The sequence below is a fragment of the Danio rerio genome, chromosome 24 (genome assembly GCF_052040795.2).
Source record: "Danio rerio strain M-AB ecotype USA chromosome 24, GRCz13ab, whole genome shotgun sequence".
Classification (NCBI taxonomy): domain Eukaryota; kingdom Metazoa; phylum Chordata; class Actinopteri; order Cypriniformes; family Danionidae; genus Danio; species Danio rerio.
This window is the reverse complement of record NC_141044.1, coordinates 31,555,117-31,582,500: the sequence shown is the minus strand read 5'-3', so window position 1 is coordinate 31,582,500 and position 27,384 is coordinate 31,555,117. Positions and strand designations below refer to the sequence as shown.

Genomic DNA, 27,384 nt, shown 5'->3' with positions numbered 1-27,384 from the left:
CCTGTGCGCCTCGGCAGGCACTTTTTTCCAGGGGTTTCAGTACAGCGTAACCGCTACTACGTCATCGGGTGGGCGTGGCCTATCTGTGAATTTGCATAGGTCACGGATCATGCGCAGATTGTGAAAACAGCCGTTAGTTTCAGATACCTGTACGTATTCGCAGGGGTTTCGTGTCAAATGCCTTTTATATGCAGTACTAAATAGCTGTCCTGATCGCAGGTGTTTCATGTGAAGTCAGTGTATGTTATATTAAACAAATTAACTTAAGATACCTCTCAGATTACATTAATACTGATACCTGTCCTGATGCCAGGGGTTTCATGTATAATTACTTTTATATTAGTTAACATCAGATACCTGTCCTGATCCCAGGGGTTTCATGTATGATCACTTTTATATTATATACAGTAACATCAGGTACCTGTCCTGATCCCAGGGGTTTCATGTATGATCACTTTTATATTATATACATTAACATCAGATACCTGTCCTGATCCCAGGGGTTTCATGTATGATCACTTTTATATACAGTAACATCAGATACCTGTCCTGATCTCAGGTGTTTCATGTATGATCACTTTTATATACATTAACATCAGATACCTGTCCTGATGCCAGGGGTTTCATGTATAATTACTTTTATATTAGTTAACATCAGATACCTGTCCTGATCTCAGGGGTTTCATGTATGATCACTTTTATATTATATACAGTAACATCAGATACCTGTCCTGATCTCAGGGGTTTCATGTATGATCACTTTTATATTATATACAGTAACATCAGATACCTGTCCTGATCCCAGGTGTTTTGTGTATGATGACTTTAAATAAAAATAGAAAATAAATATGAGTTATGTTAATTAACTAAGATCGAGAAAGAAAAATTAACCACGATTTATTACAGAAAATGTGGTATTTATTTGTTTAAACATGACTGAATACCATATTTTAAACTACAAAAACATGGTTAACCTTACCACAACCATTATTATTTGGTTTAAAATGGAAGTACAAAAGCCCAGAGACAGTAAAACAGAGTAAAACGGATTAAAACGAGGTCAGCTGTTCTTGCTAATGAAATCTTTAAAATATAACATTATAACAACAAAAAAATAACCTGTATGATTGTTTTTTCCTTCGTTATCCACCGCGGTAGGTTCTTTATCCATAATCATCCTGTTTGAAATGACCGCACTAAAAAAGAACCTGTACTGCGCATGATTGGTGACCTCTCAGTATTGTTTTTTTTTTTTAAGGGGGCGTTTCCCAAACACCGACCGAGCCACGCCCATTTTACGTCGTGGTAATGAAACCCCTGGAATTTAGTGCATGCCGTGCGCCTCTGGCGAACTGTTTCCTGCCCGGCGCTCATTGGTTCATTCGGCCGAGAGCTATCAGACACCTGACACACACAAGCCACACGCTTTAACAGACCCATAGAACCATAAAGACAGAGCACGTAGGCAACTTCTAGTCGACCAGCTCAGATCTTCATATCTCAAGGTAAATTAATTTGCATTTACTTATATAGTATGCCAATGCTATTGCAATTTTTTTTGTTAGTTTTTTTTCCCCAAATGTTTCCAGATGTGTTCATGAGATTAAATACTTTTGTTTCTTATTTCTCCCTTTCATGATTTCATTAACTTAAATTAGGAAATTATAGCTTATTTAGACTGCTTTTAAGTAATGTCGGTTTTGAATAATTTGCAAAAAACGACAACAATGCAATATTTTGAACTTGAAATAACCTTTTTCTGGGTGGATGAATAGCCTAAATACTTTCCGAGATCCGCTTTTTTTTTCTTTTACAAAATGTTAAATCGATTGCTTTGATAGCCTATATAATCCCTGCACGAGCTAGATCTTTACCATACTATTTGAGGTTTGCAGTATTTATGAAGAATGCGCGCGTGATGGCTTTATATTTAGATTTGTATTGTTTCACTTTGCTGGATATTGATGTCACGCCCCCCCCGTGAAGTAATTTTGGCTGCCGAATATTATTCCACACTACGTGACAGGCAGCACATAGCCCGAATCTCCTCTAGACGTGTACTTGATCGTTCATATTTATAAGCATATGGGGCAGGCAGGTGCATGGCGAATGAAATGTGGTCTTTGGACAAATGCAAGTACTCATTTATTAACCTTGCATGCGCGCTCTCGCAAAAAATAAAATTAAATAAAAACACTATTTAAGGCCATTCAATCGTCTGTGTCCTCAGTGAACTGAATACCTTGACTGAATGTCTGGACCATCACAAGTGAAGGTTGTCCAATCAGTCATATCCAGTATGTGGTCTTTTATGGTGCTTTTTATGTTGGCATCCCTTAATGTGCCCCATGGTAACCTATAGTAACGCCAAAATATTGTGATATAGTTTTTTTTTTTTTACATGGATCACACTTTTTTTTAGACAAATCAGAAAATTTATTTACTTTAATACACTAAAGAAATCTGTTGTTTTACCTTTTTTCCAGCAGCTGGGGGACCAGAAAAAATAGTAATATAATGGCTGTTAAATTACAAAGATTTACCGTAAAATAACAGACGTTAAATTACAGAAATCAAAATCTAAGGACATTTCTGAAATTAGCGTCTGTTATTTTATGGTACATTTCTGTCTACTATTTTACTTTTTCCCCCCATCACCCCAGCTCCATAACTGTTGTTAAATTACAGACGTTAAATTACAGAAATTTACCGGAAATTTAAGGAAACGTATGTAATTTAACATCTGTTATTTTACGGTAAGTTTCTGTAATTTTAGGACCATTATTTAAAGTTTTTTTTTTTTTGTGTGCACTCCAGCTGTTTAACAGACGCTAAATGACAGATCTTAAACGACAGAAATGTACCTTAAAATAACAGACTTTAAATTACAGAACTTTACAGGAAATTTTAATTCAAGAAAAAATTCTGTAAATTAACATGTTATTTTACGGTAAATATCTGTAATTTAACGTCTGTTATTTAATTTATTATGTATATTTTACGTTTTTTTCCCACACCCCAGATGTATAACAGCCGTTAAATTACAGACGTTGAATTACAGAAATCTAACAGAAATTTAAATTTAAGGAAATTTCAGTTTTTTTAACATCTGTTATTTTACAGTAAGTTTCTGTAATTTAACGGTCGTTATTTTACTTTTTGTTTTCGACACCCAGCTGGCGGAATTACAGTAGGCTATATTAGACAAGCATGTATTGATAAAAAGTGACATCATAAAATATATATTTTTCTATTTATTAATGGATATTAGGATATTTATCAAATGTTTTCACTATAATATTATAGAACAACCATTTTCAGCTGTGATAATAAATAGATATAACTGCTTTGTCATCAGAGGAATTACTTAAATTGTATGATATATTAAAGTAGAAAACATGTATTTTACATTGTAATAATATCTGTATTAACAATATTATTCTTTCGTACTCAAATAAATGCAGCTTTGGAGAAAAGAAAATGTATTTGCAAATGTACGAATGTTACAAATGTATTGCCAAAGCATTTATAAAGTTTACATTAAAAAGAGCATACATGTATAATAATAAAAATCACAGTAAAAAAGACAGTAAATTGTAGTAATAATATATAAAAAATAATAATAATAAAATTAAAAATACAAATTAAAAATAAATAAAATAAATCTGAAAAAAATATATTTAACAATCAATATTAAAAGTTAAAACAGTAAAAATAAATTATAATCAGTATATTTACATTACTATGCTATATTGTCTTTATGCTATGCTCTCTCTCTCTCTCTCTCTCTCTCTTTACTGTCATGTAAACATTAGATAATTTTTTAAAAAACATTACTGCTTGCCCCCCCACCCAGTGTCCTACTTTCCTTTATTTAGTCAATTTGAATAATGATTACAATCTGATACAATAACTGTACCACAGTTGTAGCATTTGTTTTTATAAGGGACTTGATTGAAACTATGTTAACTTGCTAAAAGTGCAGAAATTCAGCTCCTCGAGGGTTTTGAGACGCAGTCATTGTCTCCATTACTATGTGACCCTCCTGAGAGCTTATGAGTTCAGGCTATTTGGTGTTGCCATTGTATTCAGATGCTGTCTTCTCGTGCACTGGTGCGGGGACTACAGTCTGGATTCTGGAGGAGACTGTCAACTTCATCTGGAGTCTGGGCTGCACACACTCATGGTGAAAACACACTCTGAAGAGATTAGAAACTTCTCCACCTCTGTCTGTCTGTCTGTCTGTCTGTCTGTCTGTCTGTCTTTCTATCTGTCTGTCTGTCTGTCTGTCTATCTACAGTATCTATCTGTCTGTCTGTCTGTCTCTCTCTCTCTGTCTGTCTATCTATCTATCTATCTATCTATCTATCTATCTATCTATCTATCTATCTATCTATCTATCTATCTATCTATCTATCTGTCTATCTGTCTGTCTGTCTGTCTGTCTGTCTGTCTGTCTGTCTGTCTGTCTGTCTGTCTGTCTGTCTGTCTGTCTGTCTATCTATCTATCTATCTATGTACATATTGTAGCTGCTTTAAATTTCTTTGAATTTCTCCAGATGTTGATGTGACTGACTGCAGTGTTCCTCAGTACAACAACCGTCTGGACACTCCACTGCCAGATGTTCCATTCGTCAGAAACCTCAGTGCCGAACAGAAGAAACTCAAAGAGAAGGAGAAGGGGCCATGGACCCAACTCAGCAAGGAGGAGAAGCTAGCCAGTAAATCTGAGTCTAACTAAGGCTAACTTTTAGCTTGTTTAATCCAGTGCTCAGTAAAGAAATGATCATGATTATTTTTACAGGTTAGACTTTAACCCTGGGTGTGGAGCACACTGTTAATCAATCACAGGAAGCCCGAAAGACCGTTTGTCTTAACAATAGATAGATATAGGCATACTCATATGCCATATTTTTTATATAAGAAGTAGAAGTAGATCAAAAAAGAAAATATTACAGGTAATAATTATATTATATTATTAAGAAGATTTTTTTCAACACATTTCTAAACATAATAGATTTAATAACTCATTTCTAATAATTGATTTCTCTTATCTTTGCCATGATAGTATATAATATATTTTTCAAGTTACTAGCATTCAACTTAAAGTGCAATTTGTAAGGCTTAAAGAGGTTAATTAGACAAGTTATGGTAATTAGGCAAGTCACTATATAAGGATGGTTAGTTCTGTAGACAATCAAAAAATATATAGCTTAAAGGGGCTAATAATTTTGACCTTAAAATGTTTTTAAAAAATTAAAACTGCTTTCATTCTAGCTGAAATAAAACAAAAGACTTTCTCCAGAAGAAATAATTATAGGAAATACTGTGAAAAATTCCTTGCTCTGTTAAACATCATTTGGGAAATATTTAAAAAAGAAAAAAGGGGGGCTAATAAGTCTGACTTCAACTGTATATATGTATACAGTAAATGCTTTAAACAGCCACTGTTGCTCCTTGTTTGATCAGCCTTTTAAACAGCATTGCTCACTTTATTAACCACTAGAAATGAAAGTGGAATGGGTTTGATTGCAGACTGAACTCTTGGCAGGATCACATTAATTTTCTTGAGTAGCCATTAGATGCATTTGCTTTTTAAAGTTTTGAGGATTCAGCTGGACTTTCCACAAGTCACTCCTTCATAATCAATAGAGTCTGTCTAATGCTATATATATATATATATATATATATATATATATATATATATATATATATATATATATATATATATATATATATATATCTATATATCTATATATATATATATATATATATATATATATATATACACACACACACACACACACACACACACACACACACACACACACAGTTGAGGTCAGAATTATTATCCCCCGGCCCACCCTTGATTTTTTTTTTTTTTCATTTTTAAATATTTCCCAAATTATGTTTAACAGAGCAAATAGATTTTCAAAGTATGTCCTAAAATATTTTTTCTTCTGGAGAAAGTCTTTTTTGTTTTATTTTAGCTAGAAGAAAAGCAGTTTTTAATTTAAAAAAATAAATAGGTGGTCTAATGATTCTCACTTCAACTGTGCATATTGTTGATATAGCTCCAATATTAACTGTAATAAATGTATTGTTTGATATTACATTTAATGTTTTGTATAATTCAGGGTGTCCGCAGATCCTTAAAAAGTCTTAAAATTCATAAATTCCATAAAAATAAGGCCTTAATTAATCTTAAAATGTCTTAAATCTGTTTCAAAGGTCTCAAAAATGCAGTCAAATTGACCCGTATAGAAGATTTAGTTTCCGTTGTGAAATGTAAATTATTATTAGTCACTTTAAAGTTTCTTTCTATATAATAAAGTGTTTTAGGGATGGTAATTAATCAATTGCGTTGTGTGCTTTTTTTTTTTTTTTTTGAAAAGTCTGTACTATAAATTATTAAACTTTACAAAAGTCTTACATTTTATTCTGTTTGGTTTAAAAAGGTTCTACAAAATCTTAAATATAATTATTATAAACCTGCAGATACCCTGTTATTGTGCATTTTACATATTCAGGTACATCATATGTATATACATTTCACTTTTATATTCCGTTATGATGTATAGCAGATTCGTTTACCTAGGTAAGCTCCTTTTCAGCTAATTATTAATATTGTAAATGGGTCATGGTATTGGGAATTTGAATTGGAAAATGTTAATGACTTCATGGTTTCCCAGTACTGGGTTGTGGCTGGAAGGTCATCCGCTGCGTAAAACATATGCTGAAGTAGGTGGCTGTTCATTGTGCTCTGGTGACTTCTGAAATAGACAAAACCGAAGGAAAATGTCAAGAAATGTTAATGACTTCATGCATATTTTAGATTCAGGTATTAAGGGATCTTAACCACTAGATGGCAGTGTAGTCCAATAGTAGAGTCGGCTTGCCTTCCAAGTGTGCGTGCAATCAAAGCAAGTTTCTCTTTCTTTTGCAGTATACAGACTCACACATGAGCTGTCGTTCCCAGAGATGAGGAAAGGCTCCAAAGAATGGATGACTGTCCTTGCGGGCGTCTTCTTCTTCCTTGGCTTCACAGGGCTGCTTGTTTGGTGGCAGCGTGTCTTTGGTGGGTATATATAAACTGATATTTATATAATAGCCTACATTTATCTCGTTACATATATAAATTGATTTATTACTAGGCTCTGTGAGTTGATTGATTCTGATTGGTCAGTCACTCTAAATATTATCTGAAACGACCAATTGGAGTTGTCCAATCCAACACTTGTGGTCTTACAGTGGGAATTCTCTCTCTCTCTCTCTCTGTGTGTGTGTGTGTGTGTGTGTGTGTGTGTGTGTGTGTGTGTGTGTGTGTGTGTGTGTGTGTGTGTGTGTGTGTGTGGTGAGTCCACGAGACCTTAGGATGTACTATTCATCATTTTAACTTTCAAAGGAGTCATGTGCAGTCTCATTGTGGCTGCTATTCATTTTCGATTTGTATTACTGAGGTACCCTCTGGTACTTTCTTGCACCTCATTTATCTTAACTTTTAATTTATCTTAACTCTTTCAGTGTAAAATAAAACCAGAAATCCTCGAATGTTGATATTGGGCATATGGTAATTAAAATGAAGCCAAAATATCCAAGGTATGGTAGTCATTTGATGTCTGAAGCTGTGGTCACACTACACTTTTCACCCCATAGACTTCCATTCATACGTATGCGAATGCGGCAGACTAGAAATACAAGTTCGCATGTCACTTTGTAGCAAAGTTCAAGCTCGATAAACTCTGACCTGCGATATCGCATCATGAGATTGCGTGAGAGCAATAGAATATTAAAACATGGCCTCTCTGTACAGAAATTTAAAATATGGACCAAGCACTTGCTTTTTTTATTGTCAAATCATCTTGTATAACCTGCCCCTTTTACCTGACAGAATTCCAGAAGCGTCAACTCTAGTATGAACGCAGCTTGAGTCTGTGCAGTAGGGACTGGAGGTTAAGCCACATTCCCAAACTTTTGCAGACCCAATCACATGTACACAATCATGAAGCCACACTTTATTGTTTAGTGTGTAATAACTAACTAAAACCAAATGTATTTAAAAAAAAACATACTTTAATATGTCTATGGATAATTTTAACAACCTAAAATAGTGCAATACATCAATTTATTTGAAGTGTTAGTGCAGTTCGTTTCCATAGAGACATGTTTATGTCTTATACTGCAACCGGCCACTAGGGGGCAGTATGAATGTTTTGGTGTCTACACTTTCCAGCACTGCAACCTTTTTGAATCAATTTCGACTAATCAGTCATGTCTGAAAGATTGTTTTGTCGAGTTAACGGACATGACCCCCACCACATAATTGTAAGATTTATTATTGTGAAATAAAAACTATATATATATATATTTTGCAATTAACTATAAAAGTTGCTGGGGCAGCATGGTGGCGCAGTTGGTAGCAATGTCGCTTCACAGCAAGAAGGTTGCTGGCTTCATACACACACACATACACTACGCAGAATTCCGCTTACCCAATTCACCTACTGTATAGCGCATGTCTTCGCACTTGTGGGGGAAACCGGAGCACCCGGAGGAAACCCACACAAACACGGGGAGAACATGCAAACTCCACACAGAAATGCCAACTGACCCTGCCGGGGCTCGAACCAGTGACCTTCTTGCTATGAGGCGATTGTGCTACCCACTGCACCACCGTGCTGCCCAATTATTTTTATAATTTATTTTAACGATTATTAAATTTTTTTTATAAACATTCAGTATTTTTTTTAATCAAACTTTGATGCATCACTTTCTTTTGTTCATACCTCGGACAATTTTATCTATTAATGTTAACTATTATTAAAATATTGACAAGAGAACATGGGTTGCTCTAAAAATATTTTTTATTATGCCAAGAATAAAATCAAAAAATTTTTTTAGCCCATTGCACAATTGTCACATTACTGTATAGCTAGTTTCTGTCATTATAGAGTCCAATAATGGCCCAACATTCCTGACCATTATCATCAATAAAGCCTAGAAAACAGGGCATCAGTATATTGTAAACTGACAGATTCACATATTCCTTTCGTTATCAAAGAAATAATTTGTTCCTCAGTTTTAGTTTTGTAACTATTAAATTGTTTTAAATTTAAAAAAAGTAATATATACATCAGTGTAAAACCTATAAATGGTGGAAAAACATATTCTGTAATTGTGTACCTAGGTCTCCACTTTTGCCTTGGCCTCTTTTGGCTTCAATAAACTTATTCCGCTGGTTTAAACAAATACTTTGTTTCTTTCCCACTGCTGTTGCAATTTCAAGTCAAGAATTATTGGTCATCTGGTTATCCCTATGATCATGCATGGACTGATCATAATGATGTCTGTACAGACGTACAGTTTCAGACAAAATCTCTTCAAAGTGATTCATATTCAACTCAAATCAAATGCAGCACCGCGCAAACTGTTCTCATATGAGTCTCATAAAAATCGTTCGCTCCGTCAGCCGAAATCATGTCGCGTGTACCCAAAGTCCTTTTAAGGCAAGTCATTTCACTCGCCGGCCATCTTTGAAACGCTTCTCGGGCAGTATGCTTGGGCATTCTGTTTGAATGGGGAAACATCAAATTCTCCAAAACTACTTGCCAAGCTTGCGATTACATTTCATATTACGAATAACCAATAAAATTAAACAACAACTGTCTATTTAGTTTCATCCCTAAATGTTCGTATCACACGAAATCTTCAGAAACTCACGTCTGGTCCGATTCCCTCCCCTGGAGAATTGTCATTCTATAGCGATCGCTGATTGGCTACTGTACTAGAAGGTGGGGCTTTATTCACCATATTGACAGTTACACTTTTCCCCATTCAAAAGTATACAAGTGACATGTCTTGTGTATTCTATAAGCTGTGTCTCATTTTAGAGGCTGTATCCTCCGAAGGATGCATTCGAAGTGTGCTTTGTCATCGCAGCACGACGAAGGCTGTCTCGTTTAAAAAGAAATTTGAAGGCTCCTTCAAACGCAGCCTCCAAATGCATCCTTCGTTTTCCAGATAATGAAGGACACAACCGGTGGATCCTTTGAACCTCCCAAGATTCATTGCGCACTGAGACCGGCGGGCGCTTTTAAAAGAAAACTCTGGATTAAATGTATGAATTAAGTTTATTTTACTTGCATATGTCAATACGTTAAAAAGCAAAAAGAGAGAAGTCTTACTAAAGAGTGATTTTATAGACAGTTTACATGTTTATGTGTACATGTGTGGATCCAAGGAAATATATTTTCAGCTTTTATAAACCTTGTTTTGCCTTTAGATCGCTTACAATAATTTTAAAATCACTTTGAAAAAAGTCATTACAATTTTTATTAGCACTTATTAACAACACCTGTTACGGATGCTAGCTGACGAGATCTGTCCTCTGTAGGCTAGACAGTCTCATTTCAAAATGCTCGGTTCAGTCTATGTGGACTTCGAAGGACTCATCTTTGAAGTCTGCATCCTTCGGAGGATGCAGCCTCTGAAATGAGACACAGCTATAGTCTCTGGTGCATCCAAAGCGAACGTCCACATACACAGTGATGATGTCACATCTGCCACGCTCACTCAAGAGCAATGGCGTCAATTATAAACCACTCTTTAGGGAGCTTTATATCTTTTTTATGTCCGTTTTATATCTTCATTCATTTTCTTTTCGGCTTAGTCCCTTTATTAATGGGTCAATCCAGCATATGTTTTACACAGCGAATGCCCTTCCAGCTACAACCCATCACTGGGAAACATCCATACACGTTCATTCACACTCATACACTACGGACAATTTAGCTCACCCAATTCATGCAAACTCCACACAAAAATGCCAACTGACCCAGCGGAGGCTAGAAACCAGCAACCTCCTTGCTGTGGGGCGATTGTGCTACCCACTACGCCGTTTTCTATCTTCTAAATGGAAATTTTATCACTGTTTTGATGCGCACTAGCTTATAGATATCTTAAAAACTAACAATACTTATGCTAACATCTAGAAAAATTTATTTCATGGGGCCTTTAAATTACAAAATAGTACCTAGAAAGCACTAAAGTAGGCTATACATTATAAAGAGGTACCACCCAGTGACAGCTCTCATATCTTCTAAATTATTTTTAAAAGTGTTTAACATATTATTTTAACACCTATATAGCTGGAAGGTATACGGTTTTAGACACAGCCATCACTGCAAAAAATGCTTTTCTTGCTTAGATTTTTTGTCTTGTTTCTAGTACAAATATCTAAAAAAATCCTAAATCAAGAAGAATTTCCTAGACAAGCAAAACATATTGTCTTGTTTTGAGAAATAATTTGCCAATATTAAGTGAGTTTTTTCTTAAAACAAGCAAAATAATCTGCCAATGGAGTAAGCAAAATAATCTTACATCAAAAGAAAAAACTAAATTATTTTGCTTACCCCATTGGCAGATTATTTTGCTTGTTTTAAAAAAAACTCACTTAATATTGGCAAATTATTTCTCAAAACAAGACAATATGTTTCGCTTGTCTAGAAAAGGCTTCTTGATATAAGAAATTTTAGATATTTAGACTAGAAACGAGACAAAAAATCTGAGCAAGAAAAGCATTTTTTGCAGTGATGGCATATACTCCAAAAATCTTACATTATTACTTATATAATAACTTGTACACATTCTTTTAATGATTTGTTTCTGGTTGCTTTTCAATGCTGGAATTTCATGCATTTCATCATTGCCAATACTCTCTGTTGCTTTGATGTGAGATCCGACCGGATTTAATTGTGTTGATGATTTATTTATTCATCCGATCTGAAAGCAGACGCAGTTATCAAACCCAAAATCAACATAACTTATTGACTCCTGCTAAATGAAGTAACCTCTCTTAAGCATTCCCCGCCAGCGGCTTCTACTTGGATTTCGTTCTTTGTGCCTTTTTTTTTTATCCTTTCCTCTAATGTGGCCATAAGACAGATCCCAGAGTACAGATTGCTCTGATTTCATGTGTCAGATGGAGGAATCAGCCTGGCCTTTTTACCTGCAGCACACACTGAAATAATTGGACTGGGTTATGTTTTGCAGTCGGCGGGTTTAAAAGAGCAGAAAAAGGGGAAAGATTTACGCGTTCGAGCCCGGGCTTTAGCTCAGGAATCCCTTTAGACCCAGCTGAACTTCTTCACAAATGATAAGAAGGCAGTATGTGTGTGCTGAAGACAGCTGGCAAGCAGTTGACATGTTTAAAACCGAACGAGAGCGCACTGTGTGTATGTGTATGTGTGTATTTGCTTAAGTGTGTGAGCGAGTTTGTGTCGGAAGCAGAAGAGTCTCCTCCATCTCTGTCTCAGAGGCCCCGGCTCTTTGAGGAAGGAAGTCAATGCTACATCACCTCAGGAGAGATATAGTAGAGGAGAATAAACGCAAGGAGGAAAACACCGAAACTAAGAACAAAAGTTTGGTGGGGATCCTTGGAGGCGAGAAAGTGAGAACGGTATAGAAGTCCAAAAAGTCAGTTGTCGGTTGAGCGCCGGGTATTTCCCGCATTGTCTGGCTCGTGTTGTGACTTGAAAAACTTCTTCAGACTCATTAGGGCTGGGTATTAAGGCTCCTCTGAGGTTGACTTTGGTGATTGTCGGGTCTTGAAAAGCAGATGAAAGGGTTTTTTTTTTTCGATAGGCACCTGGGATATGGTCACAATGGTGGATGTTTTAGGTTTTTTTGTGTTGCTTGCAGGTATTTCTGTCTCACAGCTCCATAAAAATTGAACTAAATTACTTGCACGTACCTCAGGGCAGGTGCATTGATAGCACCTGGCGAGAACAAAAATCTGCTTTTCATAATCTATTGGATTTGTTAAGGTGGCAGAAACTATGCTGCCTGCCTTGAGGGTTCTCGAAAGGGGAGATTCGCTTGGACGAATGACATGATATACAGCAAATACCAAACATAAAGTCGTAACGTTCATTCATTCATTTTCTTTTCAACTTTACTAATTCCCTATATTAATCTGGGCGGATGCCCTTCCAGTTGCAACCCATCACTGGGAAACATCCATACACACTCATTCACACACACATACTGTACACTACGGCCAATTTAGCTTACCCAATTCACCTATAGCACATGTTTTTGGACCAGAGCACCCGGAAGAAACCCACGCAAACATGGAGAGAATGTGCAAACTCCATACAGAAATGCAAACTGGCCCAGCCAAGGCTCTAACCAGCGACGTCCTTGCTGTGAGGTGATTGTGCTACCCACTGCACCACCTTGCTGCTGAGTTCAAAACAATAATAATAAAAAACAGGAAACTATATAAATGTAGGCAACAATAATTGACTTAAGCTGCGGTCACACTGCAATTTTCACCCCATAGACTTTAATTGATACGCACACAAATGTGGCAGACTGGAAATGAAAGCTCATGCGACAAGTTTCACAGTTCACTGCATTGGGAAGTTCAAGGTTGGTGAATTCTGACCTGCGAAATCGCATCACGTGATTGTGCGAGACCAATCGAAGATCAAAACATGACCACTCAGTACAGAAATGTACAATGTGGACCAAACGCTGACTCATTTTATGTTTAATCATCTTGTTTAATCTCGCCCCTTTTCGCAAAGTGCTGTTTCGCCCAGTCTAAAGACTATAAGTGAATTGGGTAAGCTAAATTGTCCGTGTTGTATGTGTGTGAATGAGTGTATGGGTGCTTTCCGGTGATGGGTTGCAGCTGGAAGGGCATGTGTTGCGTAAAACATATGCTGGATAACTTGGCAGTTTGTTCCGCAGTGGCGACCCCTGAATAATAAAGGGACTAAAGTAAACCAAAAAGAAAATGAATAAATGAATGTTGTGTTGATAATATACAACCTAGTAAATAATTGCACATAAATTACAATTATATTTGTCTATATTTTGAATAATTATTAAATATTTTATAATCAGCATAATATACATTTGAATAAAAAAATAATAATTCAATTAATGCCACATATTTAAATGTCTGTTATGCTGATTATAAATTATTAAATAATTGTTTAAAATATAGACAAATATAATCGCAATATATGTGCAATTATTCATTAAGTAGTATATTGTTTTAATGTTTTATTTTATTTGAATAAACGCTGTTGTGTTGATAATATGAAACATTATATTAAACTTTAACCTATTTTTTAAACTCATGAGAGTTTCTTAACAATAACCTATTTCCTATTAAAAATAAATTAATAAACAATTCACCGGAGGGCTAATCAGTTTAACTTTAAAAAATGTTTATACATAATTATATTTTTCACTCACCGGCCACTTTATTAGGTACACCTGTCTAACTGCTCGGCAGCAACTTAATGCATTTATGGCATATAGACATGGTCAAGATGATCTGCTGCAGTTCAAACTGAGCATCAGAATGCGGAAGAAAGGTGATTTAAGTGCCTTTGTAGGTAGTCACAGTAGTTAGTGCTGTCGCCTCACAGCAAGAAGGGTGCTGGTTCGAGCCTCGGCTGGGTCAGTTGGCGTTTCTGTGTGGAGTTTTGCATGTTCTCCTTGCGTTTGCGTGGGTTTCCTCCGGGTGCTTCGGTTTCCCCCACAGTCCAAAGACATGCGGTACAGGTGAATTGGGTGAGCTTAATTGTCTGTAGTGTATGAGTGTGTTTGGATGTTTCCCAGAGATAGGTTGGAGCTGAAAGGGCATCCGCTGCGTGAAACATGTACTGGATAAGTTGGTGGTTCATTCCGCTGTGGCGACCCCGGATTAATAAAGGGACCAAGCTGAAAGAAAATGAATGAATGAATAAATGAACCTCTCGTTACAACTGAGGTATGCAGAAGAGCATCTCTGAATGCACAACACATCCAACCGTGAGGCGGATAGGCTACAGCAGCAGAAGACAACACTGGGACCACTCCTGTCAGCTAAAAACAGGAAACTGTTGCCTGGTCCCATGAGTCTCGATTTCTGCTGCATATTGTTGCTGAGCATGTCCATCCCTTTATGACCACAGTGTACCCAACTTCTAAGGGCTACTTCCAGCAGGATATTGTGCCATGTCATAAAGCATGAATCAACTCAGACTGGTTTCTTGAACATGACAATGAGTTCACTGTACTCAAATGGCCTCCACAGTCACCAGTTCTCAATCCAATAGAGCACCTTTAGGATGTAGTGGAAAGGGAGATTTGCATCATGGATGTGCAGCCGACAAATCTACAGTTTGACCAACCCAGTACTAGTAAGGAGTACCTAATAAAATGTCCAGTATGCTATTATGCTTATACTTTAAAATACAAAATTATAATATTGTAGTAGAAGCCTTTTCACATGTAGACTTAGAAATAGCAAAAGAACCTGCAGTGCAACCTTTCTTCTTTGACCGAGTGCATTTGCATGTTTATTAACCCCAGTTTTACATAAACCAGTTTTGTGATATTACACTGAGATATTGTGCACAATGCAGAGACACAATTGTGTTTTCTAATTTGTTAATTTTTTGTTCTCTGTTCTGTGCCGTGAGCATAAATTAGTTAACAGTTCTACCTAGGGATAAAATGGATGGGGATTTTGCACAATTAGCCGACTTTCATACCTGATCCAACACTCTTTTTTTAATTTAACGCTTACAGATTGATCTATAGATAAACAATAAGAGCATTCTCAACACACTTATTTTTATGTCTCTCTTTCCGCAGTGTACGGCGACGTTCCACACACACTCTCTCAGGAGTGGATTGAAAAACAGACTCAGAGGATGTTAGATATGAAAGTGAACCCCATCACTGGATTCGCTCATAAGTGGGACTACGAAAAGAAGCAGTGGAAATAAATGCATTGCGATGTGACGACAGAGAATGTATCAGGTTTGCACTAATGAGGCGTTCCAAACTCAATGCTGTTTAACTGGCAGCCTTAAAATATAAACCTGCGTGAAAATTCCAATAAATGCACTGAATTTAACCTGCTTCAGTGTGTGTTCTGGCTCTGTTTGTGCTGAGAACAAAGCATGTGGTACATCTAACCTGATACCTGACTACTGGAGAGTTTTAGTATGTGTTTACAGGATTGGCTGGGGTGGAGAGGGTGTGACAGAGTGTCATTGGCTGAGATGTGCAAGTTTATCTTATCACATTCCAAGTGCCAAAAATATTTTTTTGTACTGTAAATGTGTGTCTGTGTAAAAAACGAAAGCACGTATAAGTGCTTATATATTGTTTATTTATTGCAGTTCACAAAATAATTGTGCAGTTAATATTTAGAAGTGATAGAAGAGATATTTAATAAAGTTTAATATAGTTTTAGATGGTTAAATAGATTTAGACTCAACGAGATTTAGGACTTTTTAAAAACATTATGTATGATATTTTAGACTTATACAGATCTGCATGCTAAGGATGTTTTTCTAACAGCCCAGTTGATCTATTGGAAAAGATTTGCCCCGTCAAAAAATAAATTAGTTATTTCTTAGCCACATATTTTACATAATGTGTCAAAGAAGCTGTATTCATACTCATTTTTATCAACACTATTATAGGCGCTTTAAAAACTATAATAAACTAAATGCATGCATATGCAACAGTCGATCCAGGGCAGTGTCCTCCACCTATATGGTCTATAAATACACAAAGAATTTTCATTCATTCATTTTCTTTTCGGCTTACTCCCTTTATTAATCTTGGGTCGCCACAGCGGAATGAACCGCCAACTTATCCAGCATATGTTTTATGCAGCGGATGCCCTTCCAGCTGCAACCCATCAATGAGAAACACCCATACACTACCGCATGTCTTTGGACTGTGGGGGAAACCGGAGCACCCGGAGGAAACCCACGCGAATGCAGGGAGAACATGCAAACTCCACACAGAAACGCCAACTGACCCAGCCGAGGCTCGAACCAGCAACCTTCTTGCTGTGAGGCGAGAGCACAACCTGCGTCACTGTGCAGCCCATATTGGTTATGAAGCTATTAAATTAGCTATTATAATATTAGTTATAAACAAAGCATTGTTAAATGTTTTATTGAGATGGATTGTGGGTGATTGGATGACTTTTTGCCTGATTGAGTAGCTTTACATGGACATAGAAAAATTAAGACTAGTTTAAATGATTTAAGACCTACAAGACAAAAAAAAATTAAACCAGAATTTTATGACTTAGAAAGTCTTAAATTCACAAAATTAAAGACCCTGGAGACACCCTGTTGTAGACCCTGTAAGACCATGTAAGAACCCGCTGCCATTGCTTAATTTAAATTAATCTACAACTGCTTATTAGGTTTAGTGGTTAAACTAGTTAAACTTAACATACTTATCATAAATGTTTATTAGATTCATAATTGAAAATAAAATTACTGTTCCTACTTGTATATCTATCTATTCATTCTCTGTATACTGGATATACTAGGTATGTATTTCAGCATATTGTTCATATTGTCAACATTTCCAAATTTCAAGTAAAAACATTGTCATTTAGATTGTTTTTGTTGGAGAAAATGACATTTATTTAGCTACAATTAATGTAAAATATATGCAATTAATTGAACTAAAACAACCTGCATTATTATTTACTACACACAAATAATTCCACTTCTCCCCATAATTAATATAAGATTATTAGCATTATCCTTATGTCGGTTTGTAAATTACCACATAAAGTGTACACATCTAAAATGCACCATATTGCGCAGACAGTTAAAAAAAACTAAAAAAAAAACATTTCAGTCGTTTGAGCAAAACGTGTTACGACACTTCTTGGTTCCCTAAGAAATTCATTTGTCAAAATGTGAAACCCCTGCACTTACAAACACGCCTGAAGTATGGAGTCCCGGGGGGATGTTGAAAAGAAGCTTTGACGAATGAAAAGAAGTGCACTTCAAACACCAACGCAGACACTATTAAATATCAACATCCTACTACGTATGCCAAAACAATGAATGGCGTGACGTAAGGAAGCCCGCCCCCTCGCAGAGAGTGCTCTTCAAACAGCTTCAGTTACAACAGTTTCTGACTGAGCGTCGCTTCAATGAACGCGCCAGCCTCGATGTCATTCGTCGGCGGTGACGGAGCACGCGTAAATTCTGCACGATCCGCACCGCGCGTTGGAGAAACTGCGTTTTGCCAAAACAGCATGGAAATATACTTGTCCATCTGACACGAGGAAAAGTGCTTCGTGCGCTGACTTGGTTGCTATTTTCTCTTCCGTCTTTTCTGGGACCTCGAATGTCAGTGGAATATTTAGAAATACTGCGTTTGCTTTTACTCTCTCCTTCAGTCGTGTAACGTCAACGACGTACGGTGATTTTTGTATGTGAGTGCGCTTTTGGGTGGATATCCAGTGGAGTGTAATAGAAAAGCGCAGTGAGTTTGAGCAGTGAAGGGTCATTCCTCGCGCCGCGCTCGCGCACTGCAGCAACCGCCAATTCATCCATCAATCGGCGCGCTCTGGACGTGAGGGTTTGCAGCCAGTTCTGGATATAAAGTTAAAAACTAACATTTTAACGAGTCGCAACCAATGAATGTGATGCTAAATTATAACATTTGCCTCAGATATTGCATTTTAATGACAGAAATCACATCAGCGCGATGTGAATTTGACATTTTCCCCAGCTTTTCTCGTTGAGAGACCGTTTTTCCGTTACCATGCACTTCGAATAACCGACTCTTTCCTGCTCGCGCGCGTTTCTATCGTGATTTAAAACCATGGCTAACGAAATTAGCTATGACAATCGGAATATTGTGGAGAAATACCTCAAGCATAAACTTTCAAAGCGAGGATATGTGTGGAAATGTCAGTCCTCTGCTGAGGAAGATGACACCTTCAATAAAGCAGTGGAGGAATCCTCTCCAAACTCTGACAGGAGGCTTCAGGCTCCCTCAGCCGGCGGAGGGAACAACTCTGAATGCCTGATAGCCCGGGTCACTCGTTCAGACCCTCATTTGAGGCTCTACCGGGTGTTACGGGATGCTGGAGATGAAATAGAAAGGATTTACCAACGCGAATTTGAGGAAATGTCCCAACAAATGGTGTTCAACCCAAATTCTGCGCAACGCAGCTTTCTAACCGTGGCCGAAGAGCTCTTTAGAGACGGAGTGAACTGGGGGCGGATCATTGCATTCTTCGAGTTTGGTGGGACCATGTGCGTGGAAAGCGTCAACCGGGAGATGGCGTCCCAGGTAGATAATATTGCACACTGGATGACTGACTACCTGAACGGGCCACTGGAAAACTGGATCGAGGAAAATGGAGGTTGGGTAAGTTTATGGTCAAATGGTCGTGGCCTTTGCCCAGTCATTCATCATTTTATCTCTGCAGCTCAAGAAAATCACAATAACACAGCCTTGTTAAACATGACAGAACCAGTAGTGTTTACTAATAAGTAAACAAGTATTATTTATTTCTAAGTGGAACCGAATGTCATCGTAATTAAAGTTTTCGTGACTTTGAGGATGTCTTTTCACTTTGAGACCTTTATACATTCTTTCATGTTTTATCTTGTAGTGTAATGAACCAAACACTAAAACATTACTCTTTCACACTTTATTTTGATTGTCCTTTTGTTGAATTTAAGTTACATTGCATCTGCATGCTGACTAATTCTTATTAGATTATGAGTAAACTGTTAGGTTGGGGTTAGGGTTAGTGTAAGTTGACATGTACTTGCAAAGTTTCTTTTAGTCAGTTAAATGTCTGTTGAAGGGGCAGTATCAACAGATATTAAGCAGTCTGCTAATACTCAAGTGTGGACCATCAAAATAAAGTGTTAACCATTTCTCTAATATATTGCATTGCCTATATATAGCAAATTAAAGGATGTTAGATATTTATATTGAGTCCTGTCCAAACTTCCTTTATAAAAATGTCTTTAAAATGAATAATGGTATCTTTATGGTGTGCAAGTTGAGTAGGAATAATTTACAGTTTCAGTATAAGGCAATGAAAGGAGTTTAGCCCATTCTTTCTGCAGTGGTACTTAGAGTGGGTTGTTTGAATGGAGCGTATTTGAGTTTAGTCAGCTTTGGTTTTGACAGTTCAATCAAGGTGAGAGTGATGGTTCAATCTATGTAAGCCACACCTCCTCTCATGTCATATCTAAAACGAAAGTGAGAGCCATGTTTTTTTAAAGTACATTTAACTTTATTGCATGCTGTAGGTCATAATGAATTCTTGCACAGTTGCAAAAGAAAAATGTATGGTCTAATAAATCAGTAAAGAAGTTTTTTAAGGAAATAAAATTAACTGAAAATCGCCTTTTGAATATTATACTCCATATTGTAAAACATATTCTGTGAATATTTTGAAAGTGAAATCTGGAAGTTAAATGTTGATTATTGTATTTAAGTATGAAAATGTGTTTTGAATTTAAATATTCACAGCTTAAACAAATAGCTTTGTTAAATTTCAGTACATAAAATTACAAACCCCAGCAATTCAAGTCATTAAAATGCTAGCAGTTGTTAATTCAATGTATTATTTTTTTTTCAGTTAGTGCTATGTGACAAGCTTTTTATTTCAATACTTTTGGCATTGCTTTTGTTCCCTAAATGGAGAAATGTTTACAGCAAAGAATGCTTTGATTTACCATGGGACAGCTTAAAGAACATGCTATTTTCTGTCTGAAGATTGTGGATCCTGTTTGTAAGCCTAAGATCTCTAAACCTGAGATGCCCCAACTAGGGCCCGCGGGCCAAAGTTGGCCAATGGTATCTTATGATTTGGCCCACCATATCTGAGAAGAGAGGGAGAATGATAGAGATGGATTCGAGATTGTCAATTAATATTAATTTTTGTTTGTTTTATTGTAAAAAAGTTGTTTTATTGTTAACATATGTGATTGTTTGTTTTCATTGCAATAAGTTATCATTTAAAAATTAAACCTGTATTAGTTAATTCAATTTTAGGTAATGTTTTCTTTCTTTTTTTTTTTTTTGAAATATTATGAAGTAAATTAGGAAATTACATGTGGTAACTTGAATGTAATGAAGTTTGTTATATTTACAGTGGTCAGCATATATAAGTACAGCCCTCACAAATCTCTCTTTTGAATTAACATTTTCAATAAAAAGCTATTCAATATTAAATTTGTGCATATTAGATTAGTCAGTACTGAAGCTAGATCTGGAGCTTATCTAGCAAATAACTTACGACAACAGACAAACACCAGTACACCCAAATGTATATGTTATACAAAAATATTAAAAACAAATTTTAAAAAAAGGAAAAGAAAAGAGCAGCAAAAAAATGAAAAATCTAGTTTTGTTTAATTTAGTTAGTGTAGTTTGTCATTTTCTTTTCAATACTTTGCTTTATTTTATTTAATTGTATTATCTTTCAATTTCTACAGTGTATATTTTTGGTAACTAAAATATTATTTTAATAATTACATCTGTTTAATAAATTTGTTTTGTTTAAATGCACAAAAATACATTGCCTATTCACTGAGAAATGGATAGAAATGTTTATTTTTAAAATGGCGTGTACTCAATTATGCTGAGCACTGTCTTTTAGGCCCATGGCTCTTGATGACATTTGGTGTTTGGCCCTCTGCTATGACATCTGCTAAAATGACTAAACATAAATATGATACAAAATACTAAAATAATAATATATATTTTCATCCATGAATTATAAAAATAAGGTGACTCGATCGATCGACCAGAGATCGGTATCGGCCGATAATCACAAGTAATGACTTGATTAGTACACTGATTTGGTCGATATCATGAACTGATCACAAGTGTTTGTGTTAGTTGGAGATGAGCAAAATATTTGAATGACCTTGCATACATTATTTAGGCCTTTTTTACATATAAGAACTGAAAGTTCTGTGTATGGACAAGATTGTAAGTTCACTTTACTTATGGCAATAAACAGTAGTTTATAGGCCTATTTCCTTTTACTAAAGAAGTAATGGATATATAGGTGTGCATTTTAACTTCCTGTGCATCAAATATGCGCTCCAGAGTTTTTCTTGATTCAGACATGTTGTTTGCAAATTGCATTATTAGTCATTTTTCTAACCAATGTTTTTTTTGTCTGCTATCCATTATGTTCTGTAAAGCAGCTTTACACCTAAATGGTTATAAGAGACGTGTTTGAGACATTATATGCAATATCCTTCATTTATTCTCTTAGGTAAGTTGAGATCTCTACTTAAGTATCATACTTAGAGGGAAAATGTGCTTAATGCATTGTAAAGCCTGGAGCATCAGAATTAGGACTCCGTATCGGCCGATCACCATGACAAGGAATCGGTACTCGTTATCGGCTGCAAAAATCCTGATCGGAGCATCCCTACTAAAAATAAATGAATATTTTAATAAAATATGCAAAATTCAAGTTTAATAGTGTGTGCTGAAATATATGGTTCATATATTCTGATTTATAATGATGCTATGCTAACTGGCCCTTTCTTGGTTGGTTTATTTGAAAATAAATAAAATATGCCACATGTTAGAACCATGTATGAATGCTTTACTCCCTAGTCAAAACAAGTAAACATTTTTTATTCCTTCTTTTTTTTTCTAGAACCCTTGTTTTAACACTATCCTTCACTCTCACTGCAGTGCTTCCATCCTGAATTATTTACGGTATAAATTGGAGCAGCCCATCAAGTGTTGCTTCTGTTTGGGTGGACTGACTCCACCCTCTTCATATGCAGTGCAGCATCTCAAAAAAAAAAAAAAAAAACTGGTCTAAGAATAGGAGAGCAGTCCTACAAAGCACTTACTGAACTACATTATGCATGTGCATCGTTGGATAAAATGGTGGAATTGTGTGTTTGGGACTCTTCTTGAATATTTAACCATATGTGTGTGCTATTATAAGAGATGATTTCAGTCTTCTTCTTCGGACTAGAGGTTATCCTCGTTTCTCCGCTGTGCAGGTGGCCCAGAAGAGCCATTATTTCTGTCTGGACGAAAGGTGTGCTGGGGCTGAATTAATGATGGTCATTACTCACCACATCTGCTGCAGGTTAGACTGACTCAAATGGTCTGTGATAAAGTGAGGTGAACGGAGAGCCTTTCAGAGCGACTGGCGTACACAAACACTCCAGACGCAAACCTGCTTTCCCCATTCCCAGTCTGTGATTTTAAAGGTCAACTGTAATTAATAGACGGTTGACTATTTTATTAGCTAAACAGTGATGCATGACCGTATCAACGCTGTCATCCCTTTATCTGAAGAGATGCAGTGCAATTAGGACACAATTAGCAGAGAAGCATTTTAATAAGCCTTTAACACTTGCCTGCATTATTCACAAAGCTCAGCAATTTTGTCCAGAGGCGATGAATGATTTATTTATTTCATTTTCCCATGAAAAGCACATCTCCAGTTTGCATTAAGACTGTTATTGCTGAGAGAATTGGATGGCTCACGAGAGTTATACATTACATCGAGTCTGTCATTAACAGCTTCTTTAAACGTACCATTTGTTTTGAAGTGCTGAGAGCATTTGACGTTGATATATAATCACACAGGGGATGCTTCCCGCATGATTTCTTCTTTTGTAGTTATTTTAAGGGAATCTTTATTAAGTTACTGATAATGTCCCGATAGCTCACCCTAAGAGCGCTGGTGCTGTTTAGGCTTGTTCGTTTGCGTACGTCTCTTACAAAGAATGCATTTAAACTTAGCTGTGATGAGATTTATAAGGCTTTTATCTCAAGAACAGAAGCATCAGTGGGGATGTGGCCAGTGAAAACAACTATAAGCTTTACTTGAATGTCTATTACTCTGTATAAAGTTCAAGTAGAAGTTCTGCTTTGTCAATTCACAGTTAAGTATGTCAAGTGTTTGTAGTCTTCATTTCCCCCATTAAAAGGTCCTCCGGTGTGTTTGGGCTTCCCATTTGCCCTAAATTGGTCAGATGGCTTTAGTTCTCTGCCAGAAAGAAATGTCCTCTCCACCCATAGCTAATCCCAATTTATTATCCTCCTCTTGAATTAATGTGATTCATTAATCCTTGGATAAAATCTGTCTGGAGAATACATGATTCAGCTATACCACGCTGCTTATTACTGTTTATTTCAGACCTCATGCAGGAATACCCGTTTAACCAAGCAATCCCTTGAAACCATTGTCTTCAGCCACTGTCACAAATTGAGTTAAGAGTTTTAAAAACATACACGACACAATTATAATAGTCTCTGTAACTAGACAGCAATTAAATTGGTTTTCTCTGATTGCCATATTAATGCGCTTCTTCTTAGTGATGGAGGTTCAGTCATACCTTATGGAAAATGACTGTTGTTGCTGCAGCTAAGCCTGGAAACTTAATTAACATAGTCTTGTGCTGCTTGGAAAATTTCCATAATACATTTTGGCCTTTCTTGTGACCCTTTACCTAAAAATAGCTGCATGTAGAGGTGTTTTAGAGGAGAGTGCAACAGTGGATTCTCAATGAATTAACCGCCATTTTTGAGCAAAAGAGCTTGAAACTATGTCAAAATAAAATGGTGTAATTGTTTCGTATTTTGTGATTTTGTCAAAAATGATAAACCAAGTGGTTTTTTACCACCTGTTTCTCACCAAAACCAACCTATTTTGACTGCCATGTCATCATAAATTGTGGAAATAACCCATCGACGGTTTAAAAGAAAATGCACAATATGACATAAGTCGACTTACACTATTGATCGACTTGTTAAAAAAAAAACATTTTACAAATAGCCTTACTTTTATTTTAAATCTTGAACCTTATTTTTAAGAGAAAAAAAATATCAATGAAAAGCACCAAAAGCAGCCCATTAAAGTTAAATTTAATATTAATTAGGCTGCATATGAAAATCCAAAATCAAATAAAAATATTACAGAAGTAGCTTAAAGAATGTGTTTGTGCTTTTTGTGTAAGGGATTTGTCAGAATAAACATCAAAATCAGTCAAAGTCACTCAAAAATGTGGAAAAAATAATGATAAGCCTTTATTGAAATGGCTGTTCCTTAACTGCGGCTACATCAGGTTACTCTGATGAAGTTGTGTTATCAAAACGTGTAGGCGCAGTTTTAAGAATGAGCCATGTCAGTAAATGCTTTTTGATATTTTTTCCACATTTTCCGAGTGCCTTAGACTGACTTTTGCTGCTTATACTAATTAGGCTGTTGTTAGATTAATTTTCAAGATAGGCTAGAAGAAAATTGTGAAGCTGTTTTTTTATATTTGTTTATTATGAATCTTTAGGAAATATTTTGGTACATCAAAAATAGAGGAGACAACAAGCGAATCCAGTTAAAAATAGTGCTTAAAATGCCATTTATTGCAGTAATTAAACATCATAATTAAATAGAAAATTAGGTGAATAACTGCAAAAAAGTCCACATTTTGAGAAAAAATAACCACCCCTTTCACCAGGCGCGCTACGGGCCTGAATACGTCTTGTTTTAAAATGCCATTTTAGAATGAAAACGATTGACGTCCATATTGGCGTTTCATCTAGCATTTCTGAAAAGCCCTCCTCAGATACTGTTGGTTGGTTCCTGTTGGTTGTGCACCTATTTTACCAATGTTTGTCGACACTGTTATAATAACACAGATCACTTCACGTCTATTCATGCCAGTCTGGCGGAAAAAGTGATTGACAGGTGGTAATTTTTGTGTAACTTATCTTTATTTATTTATGATTTGGTTATGGGTAAAACAAAGATCATGCGGGTCAGGTAGTTGAAACGGTAGGCTAAAAAGTCTATCGCGATGTTTTACACTAGACATCGTACGATGCCAAATAGGTCGACATCGCACAACCCATAGTGTACTAGTGTACAGCGATTTCAATGCTGAAACTATATATTTTGCAGCCCTAGTCTAGAGTCAATCCCTTGGAAAAAGATGCTTTAGTTTAGAAATTTTTCTATGTTTTTGGAGTTCAAACAATCACTGCTAACAGTAAGTGCTTAATAGTTCACCTAAAACTGTCTGTCAATACAGTGTTTTGCCTCTGCTTGGCAATGCAGTACTTGCTATTGCGCATAGATTTAAATATTAAAGTGTAAACATTTGAAAAGCACTGTTATCTTTCATTAAATATGAAAAGTTATCTTCGAGTTGTTAGTAGAACTTTTTAAAAAGGCTTTAATTGCTTGTTTAATGTATTAACAGTGGTAGGGGAGTAAAGTAGGTCCACTTTCCAACATTTGACAGCCCTGCACATAGCAAAAACAGAGCAGATGCTCAGACATTTAGGACTTCTGGTTTGCAAAATGCTTAATGAGCTTTCTCATTACTAACCGCTTTGAGCTAGCTCATTTAGCATGCTCTGTTTTCCCCCCTCAACAAATTGATGTTTACTGTTATCCTAATTGCTGTGTTACTGTTGAGGTGTAGGTAAAGATGAAGCTTTGTTGGTTTGGTGAACGGAGATCAAGCCCAATGCTTCTATGGGCCATCGTTTACACATAGGCACACCAGTTAGCATCCCACGACATCTGCTTAATAAACCCATGCTTGTTGTTGAGATTGAATAGAGCTGTTAACATTAAATCAATCAGCAGTTTATGTTAGCTTCAGCCTTATACTTTATTGTCGTTTTACTATCCTCGTGGCTTCCGAAGGCAGGATTGTTTAACAACAGCCCTCATTCAAATAATGAATTCAGTCCGTGTGTGAGTTTGTTTAGACTACAATTGCGCAGGTGCTCACCCACACACCACATACCTGCGGTTCATTACAGGTTGTAGGCTGTGTACAGTATACTGCTGAATATGATGCCTTAGAGGCGTGTTTGACCCCACCTGGGTCTTTTGTTAGTGGGTGTTACGATTTGGGGCGTTTAATAGTTTGAGTCATAGAACTTCAAAAGCTCTCACATCGCTCAGGTATTCGTTTTTCCCTATCGTGTGCCTCCTACAGCCCTTTCAAGTGACATTGTTTATGAAAGCGATATTGACACGAAAGACACCCAGTCAAAAATAGAGTGCGGAGAAAAGAATAGAGTGTCTCTTTTTTTGACAATCAGTTATAATGGCTTCAAACAAACCCGCTGCGATGTATTTTACTGACGCAGTGTACATCTGTGCCTGTGAAAGGTTGCAGAAGAAAAGAAATGTGAGATTTAAAAAAAGAGGAAATGGAGGAGGCAGATGAAGAGCAAGAGAAAAAAAAGCAGGAAGGATGAAGAAGTGTAGAATAGGTGACAGTGTAAAGAGCAGGTTTTATTATTGCACCTTCCTGCCCTGCTGCAATCAGGTGGGTTAGGTTGTGTCTTCTGTTCCTGGGGGGCAAGTTAGGGCTCTGAGGGATTTTCTGATTGGCTGCCAGAGTGCTGCATGGTGCCTTCAACCTCAAAGCGAAACCCTCTGCTGCTGGGTGTGTCTGGAAAAGAAGCCTGATGCTCGGTGGAGATGCAAGGTTTTATTTTGGGGCTGGTGGTTCAGGATTTCCTTTCAGATGTGGTCTCCTTGGTTTGGGAAGCCAGATTTTGTACTCAAGA

The 27,384-nt window shown here is 36.4% G+C and overlaps 2 protein-coding genes and 1 long non-coding RNA gene across 6 annotated transcripts in view; 2 read left to right on the top strand and 1 right to left on the bottom strand.

The window, feature by feature from the left end:
• LOC110438353 (uncharacterized) overlaps nt 1–1,190 on the bottom strand; it is a 2,865-nt gene extending 1,675 nt beyond the window's left edge. The window contains exon 1 of one of the 2 annotated variants that reach the window (XR_015525094.1): nt 1–1,190. This exon is cut by the window's left edge and continues 110 nt beyond it. This is a non-coding gene — a long non-coding RNA (uncharacterized LOC110438353). The other variant, XR_015525095.1, reaches the window with a different exon arrangement.
• A 190-nt stretch (nt 1,191–1,380) lies between these two features.
• cox4i1l (cytochrome c oxidase subunit 4I1, like) lies at nt 1,381–17,086 on the top strand. Of its 3 annotated transcripts, none has more exon segments than NM_001386468.1 (5): nt 1,381–1,505; nt 4,093–4,186; nt 4,560–4,721; nt 6,947–7,078; nt 15,658–15,927. In NM_001386468.1, coding segments are annotated over 4 exon segments (522 nt in total). In that variant the 5' UTR covers nt 1,381–1,505; the 3' UTR covers nt 15,792–15,927.
• A 1,519-nt stretch (nt 17,087–18,605) lies between these two features.
• Nucleotides 18,606–27,384, top strand: part of bcl2a (BCL2 apoptosis regulator a) — a 91,418-nt gene continuing 82,639 nt past the window's right edge. Inside the window, 1 exon segment of the mRNA NM_001030253.2 lies at nt 18,606–19,212. Within this exon segment, the coding sequence (NP_001025424.1) occupies nt 18,661–19,212 (552 nt within the window). The 5' untranslated portion in view covers nt 18,606–18,660.